We start from the raw sequence: 18,313 nt of genomic DNA, 5'->3' as shown, positions 1-18,313 counted from the left end.
GTATGGCCGTGGTCCATGGAACTCTTCTATCCCTGACGTTTCGTCCAAAGCTACGTTGGACATCTTCGGAGGTACTCCTGGTTGTGCTGAGTCTTGCCGACTGACGAGTCGGACGTCGAAGAACGGCATAAATACCGTGGAAAGTGGGCGTGGTCTGGATTCCACGTCATAGCAGAGATAAAACTTGTCAAAAATAAAATATAGCTATGGATCATAGCACGTCGAAGATAAAAACTTCTTATCGAATGAGTAGCGCCACTGTCCATATTTCGGTGAGTTACATGGCTTCTTCTTTTCTGTTAAAATTATCCCCTTATTTATGAATTTCGATGACTTCTCTGTGTAGCCGTGGATAATAGTTTCGGATAAAATCGGCAAGATTTTAAGGAAAAATGACGTTCGGCCAATTTTCAGACCAACTAAGAAAATAGGCGAATCACTTCGTTCCGTTAAAGATAAACGTCCCCCTCTGTCTGCAAGTGGTGGAAAAAAGATTCCTGTACATGTGGTAAGGTTACTTTGGAACTACAAAGAGAAGTGTGAATACACGGTTGAAGAAACATAAAAGTCTTCGCCGACTTGGGAAAACAGGCAAATCAGCCGTGGCGGAACATGCTCTTCAGTCAGGTGATCACGTAGTGAAATTTTCGGAAACTTAAGTTTTATGTACAATGACAAACTATTATCTACGGCTATATAGAGAAGCCATCGAAATGTATAAACATGGGAATAATTTGCTATGTACCCGTGGTCTAGGGGTAGCGTCTTCGATTCGTAATAAAAACGTCTTTGGTCCCGGGTTCGATCCCCGCCACTGCCTAAATTTTGATAAATAATCAGCATTGGCAGCCGAAGACATCCGGCATAAGAAGTCAGCCTCATTCTGCCAACGGCCTTGTCAAAGAGGACGGACGAGCGGATAGAGGCTCAGGGCACTCTCTTGTCCTAGGGGTGGGAAATTGCCCCTAAAGGCGGAAGAATCAGCAATGATCAACGACATGAGGATGCTGAAGGCAATGGAAACCACTGCATTAAAGACACGTAACGTGTATCCACAGGACATGCGGCCTGTAATTGAATAAGTGTCATGATGATCTCTCCATTGGCAAAAGATTCCGGAATAGTCCCCCATTCGGATCTTCGGGAGGGGACTGCCAAGGGGGAGGTTACCATGAGAAAAAGATTGAATAATCAACGAAAGGATAACGTTCTACGAGTCGGGGCGTGGAATGTCAGAAGCTTGAACGTGGTAGGGAAATTAGAAAATCTGAAAAGGGAAATGCAAAGGCTCAATCTAGATATAGTAGGAGTCAGTGAAGTGAAGTGGAAGGAAGACAAGGATTTCTGGTCAGATGAGTATCGGGTAATATCAACAGCAGCAGAAAATGGTATAACAGGTGTAGGATTTGTTATGAATAGGAAGGTAGGGCAGACGGTGTGTTACTGTGAACAGTTCAGTGACCGGGTTGTTCTAATCAGAATCGACAGCAGACCAACACGGACTACGATAGTTCAGGTATACATGCCGACGTCGCAAGCTGAAGATGAGCAGATAGAGAAAGTGTATGAGGATATTGAAAGGGTAATGCAGTATGTAAAGGGGGACGAAAATCTAATAGTCATGGGCGACTGGAATGCAGTTGTAGGGGAAGGAGTAGAAGAAAAGGTTACAGGAGAATATGGGCTTGGGACAAGGAATGAAAGAGGAGAAAGACTAATTGAGTTCTGTAACAAGTTTCAGCTAGTAATAGTGAATACCCTGTTCAAGAATCACAAGAAGAGGAGGTATACTTGGAAAGGCCCGGGAGATACGGGAAGATTTCAATTAGATTACATCATGGTCAGACAGATACTGGATTGTAAGGCGTACCCAGGAGCAGATATAGACTCAGATCACAATATAGTTGTGATGAAGAGTAGGCTGAAGTTCAAGGCATTAGTCAATAAGAATCAATACGCGAAGAAGTGGGATACGGAAGTACTATGGAATGACGAGATACGTTTGAAGTTCTCTTACACCATAGATACAGCAATAAGGAGTAGCGCAATAGGCAGTACAGTTGAAGAGGAATGGACATCTCTAAAAAGGGTCATCACAGAAGTTGGGAAGGAAAACGTAGGTAGAAAGAAGGTAGCTGCGAAGAAACCATGGGTAACAGAAGAAATACTTCTGTTGATTGATGAAAGGAGGAAGTACAAACATGATCCGGGAAAATCAGGAATACAGAAATACAAGTCGCTGAGGAATGAAATAAATAGGAAATGCAGGGAAGCTAAGACGAAATGGCTGCAGGAAAAATGTGAAGACATCGAAAAATTGTATGATATTTTAATTCAGTATTTGCAATTACAAGAAAATGCGTGTTTCCATCAACAGCCTCCTGTTGTTTTATTGAAGCAAAGCATCATCTGTGATAAAGAATTGTGCCTGGTTTTCGCTCACAACAGATAATGCCGTCTGCTTGTGCATCTTGTTACTCCTTCGTTTACCATTATTCCGCTCTAGTCCCACATTGCTTTACAGCACAACATTCACGAGCCTAAACATTATGACCACCTGCTTAATAGCTTGCTTTTCCGTCTTTGGAACAAAACAATCACTGATTCTGTGTATCAGGGATCGACAGTTCGTTGGTATGTTAGTGGAGGTATGTGGCATTAAATATCTGTGTACAGGCCATGTAATTCGTGTAAATAACGGGCCGCTGATTTGCGCTCGTAGTGATGACGCCCGATTGTTTTCAAGCTGGGTTCCGTTTAGTTTACGTAGGGCAGATTTGGTCACCACGCCATCAACATGAGTTCACTTCAATGCTGCTCAAACCACTGTAGAACGGTTTTGGCTCAGAGACACGGACAATTATATTACTGAAAGATGACATCGCCATATACATCTACATCCATACTCCGCAAGCCACCTAACGGTGTGTGGGTGAGAGTACCTTGAGCACCTCTATCGGTTCTCCCTTCTACGAGGTGCATTCAAGTTCTAAGGCCTCCGATTTTTTTTCTAATTAACTACTCACCCGAAATCGATGAAACTGGCGTTACTTCTCGACGTAATCACCCTGCAGACGTACACATTTTTCCATTTTTCACAACGCTGACGCCATCATTCCATGGCAGCGGCGAAGGCTTCTTTATGAGTCTGTTTTGACCACTGGAAAATCGCTGAGGCAATAGCAGCACGGCTGGTGAATGTGCGGGAAAAAGCCAAAAGTCACTAGGAGCTAGGTCAGGTGAGTAGGGAGTATGAGGAATCACTTCAAAGTTGTTATCACGAAGAAACTGTTGCGTAACGTTAGCTCGATGTGCGGGTGCGTTGTCCTGGTGAAACAGCACACACGCAGCCCTTCCCGGACGTTTTTGTTGCAGTGCAGGAATGAATTTGTTCTTCAAAACATTTTCGTAGGATGCACCTGTTACCGTAGTGCCCTTTCGAACGCAATGGATAAGGATTACGCCCTCGCTGTCCCAGAACATGGACACCATCATTTTTTCAGCACTGGCGGTTACCCGAAATTTTATTGGTGGCGGTGAATCTGTGTGCTTCCATTGAGATGACTGGCGCTTTGTTTCTGGATTGAAAAATCGCATCCACATCTCATCCATTGTCACAACCGACGAAAGTCCCATTCATGCTGTCGTTGCGCGTCAACATTGCTTGGCAACATGCCACACGGGCAGCCATTTGGTCGTCCGTCAGCATTCGTGGCACCCACCTGGATGACACATTTCGCATTTTCAGGTCGTCATGCAGGATTGTGTTCACAGAACCCACAGAAATGCCAACTCTGGAGGCAATATGTTCAACAGTCATTCGGCGATCCCCCAAAACAATTCTCTCCACTTTCTCGATCATGTCGTCAGACCAGCTTGTGCGAGCCCGAGGTCGTTTCGGTTTGTTGTCACACGATGTTCTGCCTTCATTAAACTGTCGCACCCACGAACGCACTTTCGACACATCCATAACTCCATCACCACATGTCTCGTTCAACTGTCAATGAATTTCAATTGGTTTCACACCACGCAAATTCAGAAAACGAATGATTGCACGCTGTTCAAGTAAGGAAAACGTCGCCATTTTAAGTATTTAAACAGTTCTCATTCTCGCCGCTGGCGGTAAAATTCCATCTGCCATACGGTGCTGCCATCTCTGGGACGTATTGACAAGGAACGCGGCCTCATTTTAAAACTATTCGCATGTTTCTATCTCTTTCCAGTCCGGAGAAAAAAAAATCGGAGGCCTTAGAACTTGAATGCACCTCGTATTCCAGTCTCGTACTGTTCGTGGAAAGAAGGATTGTCGGTATGCCTCTGTGTGGGATCTAGTCTTTCTGATTTTATCCTCATGGTCTCTTCGCGAGATACACGTAGGAGGGAGCACTATACTGCTTGACTCCTCAGTGAAGGTATGTTCTCGAAAGTTCAACAAAAGCCTGTACCGAGCTACTGAGCGTCTCTCCTGCAGAGTCTACCACTGGAGTTTATCTATCATCTCCGTAACGCTTTCGCGATTACTAAATGATCCTGCAAAGAAACGCGCTGCTCTCCGTTGGATCTTCACTATCTCTTCTATCGACCCTATCTGGTACGGAGCCCACACTGGTGAGCAGTATTCAAGCAGTGGGCGAACAAGTGTACTGTAACGTACTACCTTTGTTTTCGGATTGCATTTCCTTAGGATTTTTCCAATGAATCTCAGTCTGGCATATGCTTTACCGGCCATCAACTTTATATGATCAATCCATTTTAAATCACTCCTAATGCCTACACCCAAATAATTTATGGAATTAACTGCTTCCAGTTCCCGACCTGCTATATTGTAGCTAAATGATAAGGGATCTTTCTTTATATGTATTCGCAGCACATTACACTTGTCAACATTGAGATTCCATTGCCATTCCTTACATCATGCATCAATTCGCTACAGATCCTCCTGCATTTCAGTACAATTTTCCATTGTTACAACCTCTCGATATACCACAGCATCATCCGCAAAAAGCCTCAGTGAACTTCCGATGTTATCCACAAGGTCATTTATGTACACTCCTGGAAATTGAAATAAGAACACCGTGAATTCATTGTCCCAGGAAGGGGAAACTTTATTGACACATTCCTGGGGTCAGATACATCACATGATCACACTGACAGAACCACAGCCACATAGACACAGGCAACAGAGCATGCACAATGTCGGCACTAGTACAGTGTATATCCACCTTTCGCAGCAATGCAGGCTGCTATTCTCCCATGGAGACGATCGTAGAGATGCTGGATGTAGTCCTGTGGAACGGCTTGCCATGCCATTTCCACCTGGCGCCTCAGTTGGACCAGCGTTCGTGCTGGACGTGCAGACCGCGTGAGACGACGCTTCATCCAGTCCCAAACATGCTCAATGGGGGACAGATCCGGAGATCTTGCTGGCCAGGGTAGTTGACTTACACCTTCTAGAGCACGTTGGGTGGAACGGGATACATGCGGACGTGCATTGTCCTGTTGGAACAGCAAGTTCCCTTGCCGGTCTAGGAATGGTAGAACGATGGGTTCGATGACGGTTGGGATGTACCGTGCACTATTCAGTGTCCCCTCGACGATCACCAGTGGTGTACGGCCAGTGTAGGAGATCGCTCCCCACACCATGATGCCGGGTGTTGGCCCTGTGTGCCTCGGTCGTATGCAGTCCTGATTGTGGCGCTCACCTGCACGGCGCCAAACACGCATACGACCATCATTGGCACCAAGGCAGAAGCGACTCTCATCGCTGAAGACGACACGTCTCCATTCGTCCCTCCATTCACGCCTGTCGCGACACCACTGGAGGCGGGCTGCACGATGTTGTGGCGTGAGCGGAAGACGGCCTAACGGTGTGCGGGACCGTAGCCCAGCTTCATGGAGACGGTTGCGAATGGTCCTCGCCGATACCCCAGGAGCAACAGTGTCCCTAATTTGCTGGGACGTGGCGGTGCGGTCCCCTACGGCACTGCGTAGGATCCTACGGTCTTGGCGTGCATCCGTGCGTCGCTGCGGTCCGGTCCCAGGTCGACGGGCACGTGCACCTTCCGCCGACCACTGGCGACAACATCGATGTACTGTGGAGACCTCACGCCCCACGTGTTGAGCAATTCGGCGGTACGTCCACCCGGCCTCCCGCATGCCCACTATACGCCCTCGCTCAAAGTCCGTCAACTGCACATACGGTTCACGTCCACGCTGTCGCGGCATGCTACCAGTGTTAAAGACTGCGATGGAGCTCCGTATGCCACGGCAAACTGGCTGACACTGACGGCTAGCGCCATTCGACGGCCAACACCGCGGTTCCTGGTGTGTCCGCTGTGCCGTGCGTGTGATCATTGCTTGTACAGCCCTCTCGCAGTGTCCGGAGCAAGTATTGTGGGTCTGACACACCGGTGTCAATGTGTTCTTTTTTTATTTCCAGGAGTGTAGTTTCTGATGGATGTGAAAACACATGATGTTTAATGGATGTGTTATAAACATATACAGCTCTGTTTGGCTAGGACTTACATTTAGATAGATGGAGTGTATTTTAAGAAATTTCATAGGATCACCTATTAGTAATTTCGTTAGTCAAACATTTCTGTAGTGATACAATGTTTAAGGGTGGTGGAAATGGTCCAAATACAGGGCTACAAACGTAGTAACCGAAATGTTCTACCGGAATTCAATTAAAGTAATGGAACGTTACCTCTTCATAACGTTACAGATTCAGAAATTTAATTTCTTAGAGCACATTTTTAGTATGTGCCAGTCTAGCGTAAACCGTACCGCACAGCTTTTGAGGTAGTTAAAGTGAGCTAGACTCACATGAAATCCGCGCGCCATCTCGTATGGTTGGTTTGCCACAGCGAGCAAATTCATTACTTTACTACAGCGTTTCCCCACATCTGCCTAGCTAATGGATGGCCAGCTTTTCATTTCATGTTAAAACACTAAAAGAGACAGAAGAAAACCCAACTACAAGCAGGTAGATAGAATACACTATTTTCCCTCCGAGATTAGGTTAATACGATGGTGTGGAGACAAGAACATCATCCGGAAAGAGAAATGAGACAAATGCTATACCTCCACTAACATACCAACGAACTGTCGATCCCTGATACACAGAATCAGTGGTTGTTTTGTTCCAAAGACGGAAAAGCAAGCTATTAAGCAGGTGGTCATAATGTTTTGGCTCGTGAATGTTGTGCTGTAAAGCAATGTGGGACTAGAGCGGAATAATGGTAAACGTGGACGTATAGCGCGAGCTGGGTTTCACACGATCATCTTGTTCGAAACCCATGCTGATTCCTACAGAGTAGGTTTCTAGTCTCCAGAAAAGTCATTGCCGACCGCGGTCGCCACGCGGTTCTAGGTGCTGCAGTCCGGAACCGCGCGACTGCTACGGTCGCAGGTTCGAATCCCACCTCGGGCATAGATGTGTGTGATGTCCTTAGGTTAGTTAGGTTTAAGTAGTTCTAAGTTCTAGGGGACTGATGACCTCAGGTGTTAAGTCCCGTAGTGCTCAGAGCCATTTTTTTTTGAAAAGTCATTATACTCGAACATAATACGTGTTACAAAATTCTACAACTGATCGACGTTAGAGATATAGGTCTATAGTTCTGCACATTTGTTCGACTTCCCTTCTTGAAAACGGGGATGACCTGTGCCCTTTTCCAATCCTTTGGAACGCTACGCTCTTCAAGAGACCTACGGTACACCGCTGCAAGAAGGGGGGCACGTTCCTTCGCGTACTCTGTGTAAAATCTAACTGGTATCCCATCAGGTCCAGCGGCCTTTCCTCTTTTGAGTGTTTTTAATTGTTTCTCTATCCCTGTGTCGTCTATTTCGATATCTACCATTTTGTCATCTGTGCGACTATCTAAACTGCAGTGCAGTCTTCCTCTGTGAAACAGCTTTGGAAAAGCCATTTAGTATTTCGGCCTTTAGTCTGTTATCCTCTGTTTCAGTACCATTTTGGTCTCAGAGTGTCTGGACATTTTGTTTTGATCCACCTACCGCTTTGACATAAGACCAAAATTTCTTTGTATTTTCTGTCAAGTCAGTACATAGAACTTTACTTTCGAATTCATTGAACGCCTATCGCATAGCCCTCCTCACACTAAATTTCGCTTCGCGTAATTTTTGTTTGTCTGCAAGGCTTTGGCTATATTTATGCTTGCTGTGAAGTTCCCTTTGCTTCCGCAGCAGTTTTCTAATTTGGTTGTTGTACCACGGTGGCTCTTTTCCATCTCTTACAATCTTGCTTGGCACATACTCATCTATTGCATATTGTACGATGGTTTTGAACTTTGTCCACTGATGCTCAACACTATCTGTACTTGAGACAAAACCTTTGTGTTGAGCCGTCAAGTACTCTGAAATCTGCTTTTTGTCACTTTTTCTAAACAGAAAAATCTTCCTACCTTTTTTAATATTTCTATTTACGGCTGAGATCATCGATGCAGTAACCGCTTTATGATCGCTTTATGATCCATCGGGAAGGAATTCAAACATGAAGGGATACAGGTTGTTCGCAGCTGTTAGCATGTATTCGATCAGTACCCTAGGGACCCACGCAAGCATACGAGAATGTCTCTCATAGCATAATACCGATTCCACCAGACAGTGTCATGGCGCGCAGTACGTTTCGACCCGCCGTTCACCTCGATGACGGCATTTATGGAGACCACCAGTCATCGAGTGTAGCAGAAACGTGATTCACCCGAAGAGGCTATACGTTTCTGTTGATCGCTGGTCGAATTCTAATGTCCAGTACCACTGCAATCGTAACTGAGGACGTCTTTGGGTCAAGATGTAAACACGTAGGGGTGGTCTGATGCGGAGTTCCATGTTCAACGACGGTGTGCTGCGAAGCACTTGTGTGTGCACCAGCATTGTACTCTTTAGGCAGCGATGCAACAGATCACCATCTATCCAACTTTACAGGGCAGACAAGCCTTCGAACCCAAAGTTCTGTAAAGAGTCATGGACGTCCAACCATTTAGTGCCTAGTGATAGCTGCACTGTCCTTCTACCTCTTTCCGTAGACGCTCACGACAGTAGCAGGGAACATTAGACCAGTTTCGCCGTTTTGAGATACTCGTTCGCAAGCTCTGCGTAATAATAATCTATCCTTCGTCAAAGTCGATTATCTCAATGGATTTCTCCATTTGCAGCCCGTATATTCGCTAATGCGATCCCCCGTCAGTGTCCCACCCACTTACATACATTTGTCAAAGAGCCACGTACCCGCAATGCCAGCAGGCGGCGCCAACGTCGTGCTGGAAAGAAATCATAATGATTTGTCTCATCAAAGTATGCGTTCCTCGATGCGAAACACACCACAATACACCTTCACTACTCTTTGTTTGTATCTTTATGGCTACATATGTCTCCAGTGTCAGCTATACATCCAGAAAACAAATAGTACTTACGCTATGTAGTGGTGCGCTTGACATCAAGAAATGCAAATATCAGCAAAGCAGTGTCAGATAGGCCAGAATCAGCAGAACTGGAGCCAGAAGGAACCTTCGACGTCAGTTGCTCTGGAAACTGCTGGAAGATGACTGGAGCAGAAGCATTGAGAAAAGGTAGGCGCTGATATAGAGACAGCCCAATGTGAATGTTGATGACAGAGGAAGATTTTGTCGCGTCATCCAACAGGAGTAGTAGGTAGGTGTTCTTGAGATCTATCTTCGAGAAGAACATGCTCTCTCGTAAATTGTCCATTAACTGTTTAGGATGAGGACTAGGATATGAATACACGACAGACACTGCGTTGACAGTGGACTCAAAATCTGCATGTAGGTGGAGTTGTTCATTGAGTTGTCACAGAGGAAGGGTGACGCCCACCGACTGTCACAGATGGTCGTGATAACTTCCAGGTCCTGCCTACATCTAAACTCTGCTGTCACTTCCTCTCAAATGGAGCAGGGTACATGACGTGCTTTGATGAATCGTAAGCGGGCAGTATCTTTCAAGGTAATGTGGGCCTTACCCAAAAGTATCCTCAAGGAGCTGATAGTATATGTCACTGAGCTTTGTGCTACTGTTGTGGAGGATTTGGAGTTGATTGTTGTCATATTATCCGAGGACTGAAGGCTGAAGATGTCAAAGGCATAGGGGCCAAATATGTTAGTGCAGTACCGTTAATTAACCACCTTTAATTGTAGATTTGTACCATATCTGTAGAAGGCATCTGCCAAAGAGAGCAACAAAAGTCCCCATCGTACATGTTGAGGGCCTGTGTTAGAGCTTCAAGTCATGAGGAGCTGAGCTTTTTGAACGTGCACATATCTACAGACTTAACGAAAGCCCCAGTATTCAGCTGGAATTGGACATCCTGGTTCTGAATACGCAGGTGCATGAAGATGTCTTTGGCTCACGCAGAAGTACTGAGGGTACGTTGAGGGTGACCATGCGTAGTGAAAATGCTGTAGCGGATTGGAACCGGTAATGGATCATCAGAAACGGAGTGGTTCAGGTGCGCGGCATCGTTGACATCTACCTCATGGACATCCACTCCTTCAAAAGAATGTGGCAGTTTCAACAGAATATATTTGAGCAAATATATTCAAAATGCCCAGACTTTTCTCAAAACAGACGATCGTCCCTGTCGTGAGATATGTAGCACTGAACGCGGAATTTCAATTTTCCTCCTGTACGCAGCTGCACCGATTTGCTCTAGGTTGTTGATGGTTGCCAGCCCTGTTTGGAGACGACCGAACGGTACCGAAGAGCTGCCACCACAGGGTTGCGATATTTCCAGCTTTGCTGGTTGAAACAATTCTTGTGCCTAGATTATGCAAATTATATCCTCAAACGAGGAGTCCGATAAAATGAGGACTTCCAACCGAAGTCGGGAAACAGTAAGGTTTTGAACAATAGCATCCCTCAACTTTGCGTTTGCATACAATTTACTACAGGGATACACAAATACAGCTGGGCAGCACTGCGCGTGAGCCTGGAATGGTCTGCCACGGGGCGCCGGGCGCCGCGGTGTGGCCATCGATGATACCTCGTGAGGTGCTGCAGTAGAGGACTACAGATGACGCTACGGTGTAAGACTGGCAGAAACGATATGTGTGTCACGTAGTGTAAGAGGTACTATAACTGGAGGAAGTGATGGGTCGGCGGGACCGCCTCTGTCACATTGAGGAATGAGGAGAAGAAGGTTTGTATAACATTCTTTGGTTGAGAGGTCCTGCTGAGTCGTTCAGCTACTTAACTGGAAAGGCTTTACTTCCTCCACGCACAGCACCCCCTCTTGATGATATGCAGTGTTAGCGTATCAGTTGAGTGTAGCCTACTGTAAAGAGTGTATGCCCAGTTAAGTGTCACGTTTGTGTAGTATTGTGATGAGATAACGATGAGGGTGACACAAGTGCCGACATATATCTCAGTACACTTGAACAGCAGCTAGGTAACCACATCCCCATAACAAGTATGGATCACCACTAAAAGCATATGTAAATTCTGGCATGGCGATAGCAGTTTGGGAGTGTCGTGGCGGTGCTGTCACTACTAGAGTAGTGGCTAAACTTCTTATTTTATTGGATAAAACAATTATCGCACTAAACTGATTTGTAACAGGTCTGTCGAATGGACATATAATATTCCTCTCTAAAAATCATTATATTTGCAAAGGGACACAAATCGTCGGCTTACGTTGACACTGGGCACCGAGTGAAGAACAGTAGGCAAATTTGTCCGGTTAACTCCAGCTACACATCAAAACATCGAAACCGCAGATGATCTGCCGACACATCAGAGAAAATTTTCAGACGACTCTTTGGACAGACACCGCGTCCTTCGAGTAATATAACCCACAAACATGTGAACAGAGTACCATAGGTTCTATGAGCCATCTTGCATAATCAAAAAAACCGATGAATTATTTCTGTACCACTATTGTTTACGCATTTCTGATTTACCGGGTGTTCAAACAGTCAGTATAAATTTGAAAACTTAATAAACCACGGAATAATGTAGACAGTGAGGTAAAAATTGAGCACATGCTTGGAATGACATGGGGTTTTATTAGAACCACAAAAAAAGGAGAGAAATTATTGCTAGACGCGTGAAAGATCTCTTGCGGGCGTCGTTTGGTGATGATCGTGTGCTCAACCGCTACTTTCGTCATGCTTGGCCTCCCAGGTCCCCAGACCTCAGTCCGTGCGATTATTGGCTTTGGGGTTACCTGAAGTCGCAAGTGTATCGTGATCGACCGACATCTCTAGGGATGCTGAAAGACAACATCCGACGCCAATGCCTCACCATAACTCCGGACATGCTTTACAGCGCTGTTCACAACATTACTCCTCGACTACAGCTATTGTTGAAGAGTGACGATGGACATATTGAGTATTTCCTGTAAAGAACATCATCTTTGCTTTGTCTTACTTTGTTATGCTAATTATTGCTATTCTGATCAGATGAAGCGCCATCTGTCGGACATTTCTTTGAACTTTGTATTTTTTTTTTTTTGGTTCTAATAAAACCCCATGTGTGTTAATTTGTACCTCTCTACCTACATTATTCTGTGATTTATTCAGTTTTCAAATTTATACTGACTTTTTGATCACCCAGTAAATTTAATTTAGACTACCGAAAATAACTTGTCTTATTCGTAATACTTAGATATAAAATATGACCCACGCATAGTTTGTGACGTACTACTTTGCTAGTAAAAGACACATGAGAAACCCACAAGCAGGTGCTTAGTTTTAAAACATACCACAACACAAACTTCATCTTTGATTGCTGTGGTTTATGGGCTCAACAGAAAAAGTGGACTACGGCCACCATATGCCTGTTCCATCCCTGTGCTACGTGATACAGAAAACGTTCAGAAATTTTCCACCGATAATCACCCAAGTCATAAGCGAGTACACCTCGGTATCATGCGGCTGCCACTATTGCGACGTCGTTTTTCTCATTTGCAAAAAGTAAATTTACAGCGTCCCAGAATCGTATAATCGGGTCGAAGAGACGGCTGTGAGTGCCGATTTTTGATAGATTCTTTTGTCAGGCCGTCTACGGACAGAACAATATGCGCGTCGGAATGTTACCGTATTACGGGCGAATCAAATGGAAATAAATGGGTGCTCGATCTTTGTTCGCCCCGATGTGGTAAAGGCATTTGATTCTGAACAATAGACCATTAACTTCCTCTGCTGACAGGACAGGGGCTCTCCGAAACGGGCAGACCAGTGGTAGAAAAAATGTCGAGAGAGAGAGAGCGGAAAGAGAGGGAGCGAGGGAGAGAGAGACAGAAACGGCGAGAGGAGGACTGTGACGCCGTCCCGCGTCGTACCTGCGCGCATGCGCACTGCGCACGCAGCCGGCACTTGGTGCGAGCGCCGCGGCGGCCGGCGACACAGCGCCGCCTGCAATCGCAGCGGAGCGGTCACTGCGGCGCCGACCGCTGGCGAGGCCGTCGGCACGTGGTCGTCTCTGCGAGGACGCGCGCGGCTTTCGTATCTGACGTCACAGCAGGTGTTTTCCACCGACGTCACGTCACTAACTGTGTTGCTTTACGCCTGACGTGTGGCGAGCGTATGCAGGCAGGCGGTAGAACACCGAAATGACGCTCTCGAGCGGACACGGCGGTTTTCTGACGAGTTCTGACTGATAGAGAACGAGTCACTCCTCCATTGTTCTGCTTCTGACATGTGGCCGCGTGACGCCCTTCTGGTTGTTGGGCTGCTCGGGAGCGTCACCCCTGCTCCAGGTAAGTTGCGCACGCCGCATGAAAACATACAAAAGCACGTCATTTCTCTATCGTCCATGACGTGTTTTAAAAACTGGCACCCATATCTTCATAAGGCAACTATACGCAGATCAGACTTGAAATAAATCGGAAATCGTGTAACGTTACCGACTAATTGCATAACATCAACTATCTAGCATTACATTGAATAATATACTTTTCTACAGAGGTACTGAAACTATAACATACCTAACAACTGATGTAATAATTATACGTTTTATAATGTGGTTAGAGAGTATGGCAAAATAAGAATATAGTTACTCGTACACGTCACTGTCTCAGTTTAATAGTGAAATATCTTCCAATAAAAACTGCGAAATATGAGACCCGTTTGTCAGCCCCCGTCACATGGATGTGACCCATAAAAGTGACGTTATTAACTTGAGTCCCGTATCGATGGCATGCGATGTGAATACGCCGACGCTGTGTACGTACTCAACACACACATGCATGTATCCACATAACAGTAATTTCAAAGTATAAATTTAAACTCAGGTTTCTCAATTCTCTGTGATAATACCTAGACAGACGTCTCATTGCTTTAAGTGGACTGAAGAAAGTGAGGCTAACTACTTGCTTTGATTAGACTGTATGTGTATGAATTTGGGAGCTGCATCGAGAGTTATATGGTGAATGTGAACAAAAAGTTGCACCTGTAATAATCGCCCTCGTTGCTAATCGTCACGTTAGATCCTTTAACGTACATTCCTACTGAAACCGCAACGATTGATACACGACTTTTAGAGCGAAGTAACTATATCAGAGCAAAGCCCTCCACTCGTGAGAGTAATAGCGAAGTAGATCTATTGTGGCCTCGAAGACATTGTCCGGTAGACCACGTGTCTTGTGTCAGACAACGGGTCTTCTGCCCGCTAAAATCATGTGCAGCAATTACACGGGTTGGCATTGAAACTGCAATAACATGAAGACGGCATGCAAAAAATGCCAAACTGACATAATGTGGACTACAAGCTTGGATATGCAAACGATGAGCATTTCATCACAGCCACACGAGGCAGGTACGAGTAATGCCATCTGCATTCTGTATAGAAGGAAAGATTACATAGCGGGTTTCAGTTGAGTTCAACAGATTCAGACTTATTCATATGGATCCGACGTCTCAGTTATACGCAAAGATGATTTTAGGTCTTCTTTGCCAAATGTTGTTTTTAAACGATTGTATCTTCATGATGAACAATTTGACATATGCCACTCGATAAAAGCCTAGCGTAGACTTTCCCGTGCAACGTTGCTTACGACTGAAAGATCCATGTTATTACTATATTCTTTCTGACGTACCTTCTGTCTATGTGTCGGTCCGGTCTTTTCAAATCTCTTGGAACTCAGCAGACAGCTACTAGTAAATGTTACAACCTCCCCTACGTCATCTATATAATTTTATCTTCCTATTTACCCTGTTGCTTAATTAATTTTTTTCAATATGTTCTATTAAATACTAACATTCATCTTTGATCATTGTAAAAAGCCTCCAATTTTACATCATTTTCATATCAATTAGCTAGGTTTCACTGCCGTAAGTCGAATCTTGAGTTTGAAAATCCCGTGTATGGTTTACGAAATCTGTATCGGTCTTTGATACCTTTATCTTAATGTATTTTACCTGTCGTCCTCGAAGCACAAAAGTCCTTCAACTGGTGTTGCCCACTCTTGCTGAAATTTTTCTACTTTCTTTCTAAAGTCTTTCTTTTACATTTTCTTCGGCACTGATCTTCAAGCCTATATTCAAACTTGACTGGTAAGTACCTTCGCCTTTGCCTGAACTAGATTCACACCGTATAGCGTCAGCAGAGAGAAAAGGCAGTTCATATATGATCCATGGACAAGCAGTTCTCCTTCGTTCCACCAGTTTGAAAATCTGAACACTTTTTCCAAGGTTTCCGGGAGTAGTTCTGGCGGTGCGTGATTCCCCATTCACCCCAGAATGTGTCACCATCTGAAGAAGCCTAATAGGAGCCGTGGCATTATCTAGTTTGTTCTTGCGGACACTATCATTAAATAATGTGTTGATTTGCAGAGGTGATAGTACAGACTGAAGGTGAAAGATATCAAAAACTTAATCGATTAATTCCAGACAAAGTAATAATTCAAAATAGTTGCTCGACTCTGTAACTTGCTCAACTACTTTCTTATGAAGCGTAATGGTTACAACATTGATCCCTTTCTGTGTGTGTGTGTGTGTGTGTGTGTGTGTGTGTGTGTGTGTGTGTGTGCGCACTAGCGTTTGTGTGACTGACACTAACTATATGGCTTATTTCACAAATACTATTTTTCAGAATAAAACAAATGTTTCAAATACAAAGGCTATAACTTCTGGGGAGAAGAGATAAAATAGAAAAGATAAAATAGCTGTGAAAACACACTTTCTGTCGTTCTGTCGCATACTACGAGTAACGATGCGAAATTTGCTCTGTACCGGAAGGCACACAATTTTCATCTTTGTTGGGAAACGTTTCACTGCAGATATTGATAAAGTGTCAATACACTCTGACATTCCTAATCTCTTGAACTCTCTGCGTAAAGTACTTCCGCGTAACAGAAACATTCATTGTTGCTTCAATATAAGGGGTAGGAGAAAAGTGTTAAGACTCTTGACACTACAGGAAAATACTTGTTTCTTTATACGATTTCAGCAGTTAATGAAACATTAGTCGTTGGTCAAGCAATTTAGTCTGTATTGTGTTTCCCTTTGTTTTATTTTGCAACTAGGTTTGTAAATAAATAATGCTGTACGGTGTTTGTCCACCTCAGGTTCTATTAGAAGAAAAATTGCCTGTGTGAGTTCTTGTGAGAGTAAGTGAGCAACACAGAGAGAGAAAGAAAGAGAGAGAGTAGTGGACGGACGAAGGGAGAGGAAAGAGATATACATCGAACAGAATAACGTTTAGCCCTCTGTCTGCTAACAATTCATCAGTTTTTTTTAAAAACATGGATAATTTATCAACACGAATTCTTGCAAGACTCTTCAGACTTTAATACTGAAATCAGGGCAAACTAGTTAATAGTATATACCAAAGCAAACCGATCAACTTATAAAGGAGTATTTTACACTCGTTACGTTTAAGTCAGTCTTCCATTTCAATTTTTTGCTCTTGGAGAACTTTTATGATTTCATCGATAACAAGTTCATTGAAGGCGAGCAATCCCTTACGTCGTCTTTCAAATGACTATATTAACCGACTTTGCGAGTAAAGTACTGTCGCTGTTGGGTCATCTTTCTAGCCAACGTACAAAGTGTCCTTGGCGCAAATTGCAACTACACATCCGCTTAGGGGTCCTCTTGCGTATCATTGCAGATGCTACACCATTTCTTTGTAGTTCACTGAGACAGACTTACGATCGCCACTTAAGAGTAAATTTCAGTCACAGCAATGTCTTGTCTTCTGTATGCTTCCTGACAGAAGTATAGTCACAGTATACCATCTTACGAGTGGTTCAGATTTATCATATATTGGGAGCAATGCCACACATGCGGAAATAGTTTTGTCACATCGTTCACAGTATTATCTGCAATGCCCTCCATAACTCATTGTCTCGATGATAGGCATTGTTCTGGCATTTGCTTCAGAGAATCAGCCAAAACAAGTTACTGAATCCATATCTTAATAAAAAAAAAGAAATTGTTGGTTTTGACTCTTGCCAGCCTATTATTATTTTTGTTCATTTTCTTTTCATTAAATACTTGCGAACATTAACATGATTACGCTCCGTGTAGCTTACAACTTAATATTTCCTGGTTTACAACATTTGCGGGCTCGGCAAGTGTAACTTTTTAGCTTGAGTATTTTTTCTGAGCAAGTTAATTTGTTGCGTCGTACATGTAATGATGGTGATGATGACGACGATGATTAAAAGAATTGCAGGGGTCGAACCTAGAATGAAGACAAGTCAATTTATTCCCTGATTGGGCCAAAGTGGCCCCTCACCCTAAAGTCAGCGTATGACGGATGATCATAAAGAATATGGCAAGACCATACGCAGCGATAAAGTCCGCTGAGAATTTTGGTTTACGCTAGGATATCTACTCATTTTCGGTGACATACTACTGAAAAAACTTTCTTCCATAACGGGTTTCTACCTCTCAGTCGTCTGCCATTGAAAACATGTATCTGGAGCCCTGAACGCCAAGATACACTCCTGGAAATGGAAAAAAGAACACAATGACACCGGTGTGTCAGACCCACCATACTTGCTCCGGACACTGCGAGAGGGCTGTACAAGCAATGATCACACGCACGGCACAGCGGACACACCAGGAACCGCGGTGTTGGCCGTCGAATGGCGCTAGCTGCGCAGCATTTGTGCACCGCCGCCGTCAGTGTCAGCCAGTTTGCCGTGGCATACGGAGCTCCATCGCAGTCTTTAACACTGGTAGCATGCCGCGACAGGGTGGACGTGAACCGTATGTGCAGTTGACGGACTTTGAGCGAGGGCGTATAGTGGGCATGCGGGAGGCCGGGTGGACGTACCGCCGAATTGCTCAACACGTGGGGCGTGAGGTCTCCACAGTACATCGATGTTGTC

General features: G+C 44.6%; 1 protein-coding gene across 1 annotated transcript in view; it reads left to right on the top strand.

Annotated features, from left to right (window-relative positions):
• The first annotated feature begins 13,411 nt into the window (after positions 1-13,411).
• LOC126262451 (uncharacterized) overlaps positions 13,412-18,313 on the top strand; it is a 672,745-nt gene continuing 667,843 nt past the window's right edge. Inside the window, exon 1 of the mRNA XM_049959109.1 lies at positions 13,412-13,732. Coding sequence (XP_049815066.1) covers positions 13,672-13,732 — 61 coding nt within the window. The 5' untranslated portion in view covers positions 13,412-13,671. The remainder of the gene's footprint in view (positions 13,733-18,313) is intronic.

Source organism: Schistocerca nitens, chromosome 1 (genome assembly GCF_023898315.1).
Source record: "Schistocerca nitens isolate TAMUIC-IGC-003100 chromosome 1, iqSchNite1.1, whole genome shotgun sequence".
Taxonomy (NCBI): domain Eukaryota; kingdom Metazoa; phylum Arthropoda; class Insecta; order Orthoptera; family Acrididae; genus Schistocerca; species Schistocerca nitens.
Note: the sequence above shows the minus strand (reverse complement) of the source record. Positions and strands in the feature narration are given on the sequence as shown.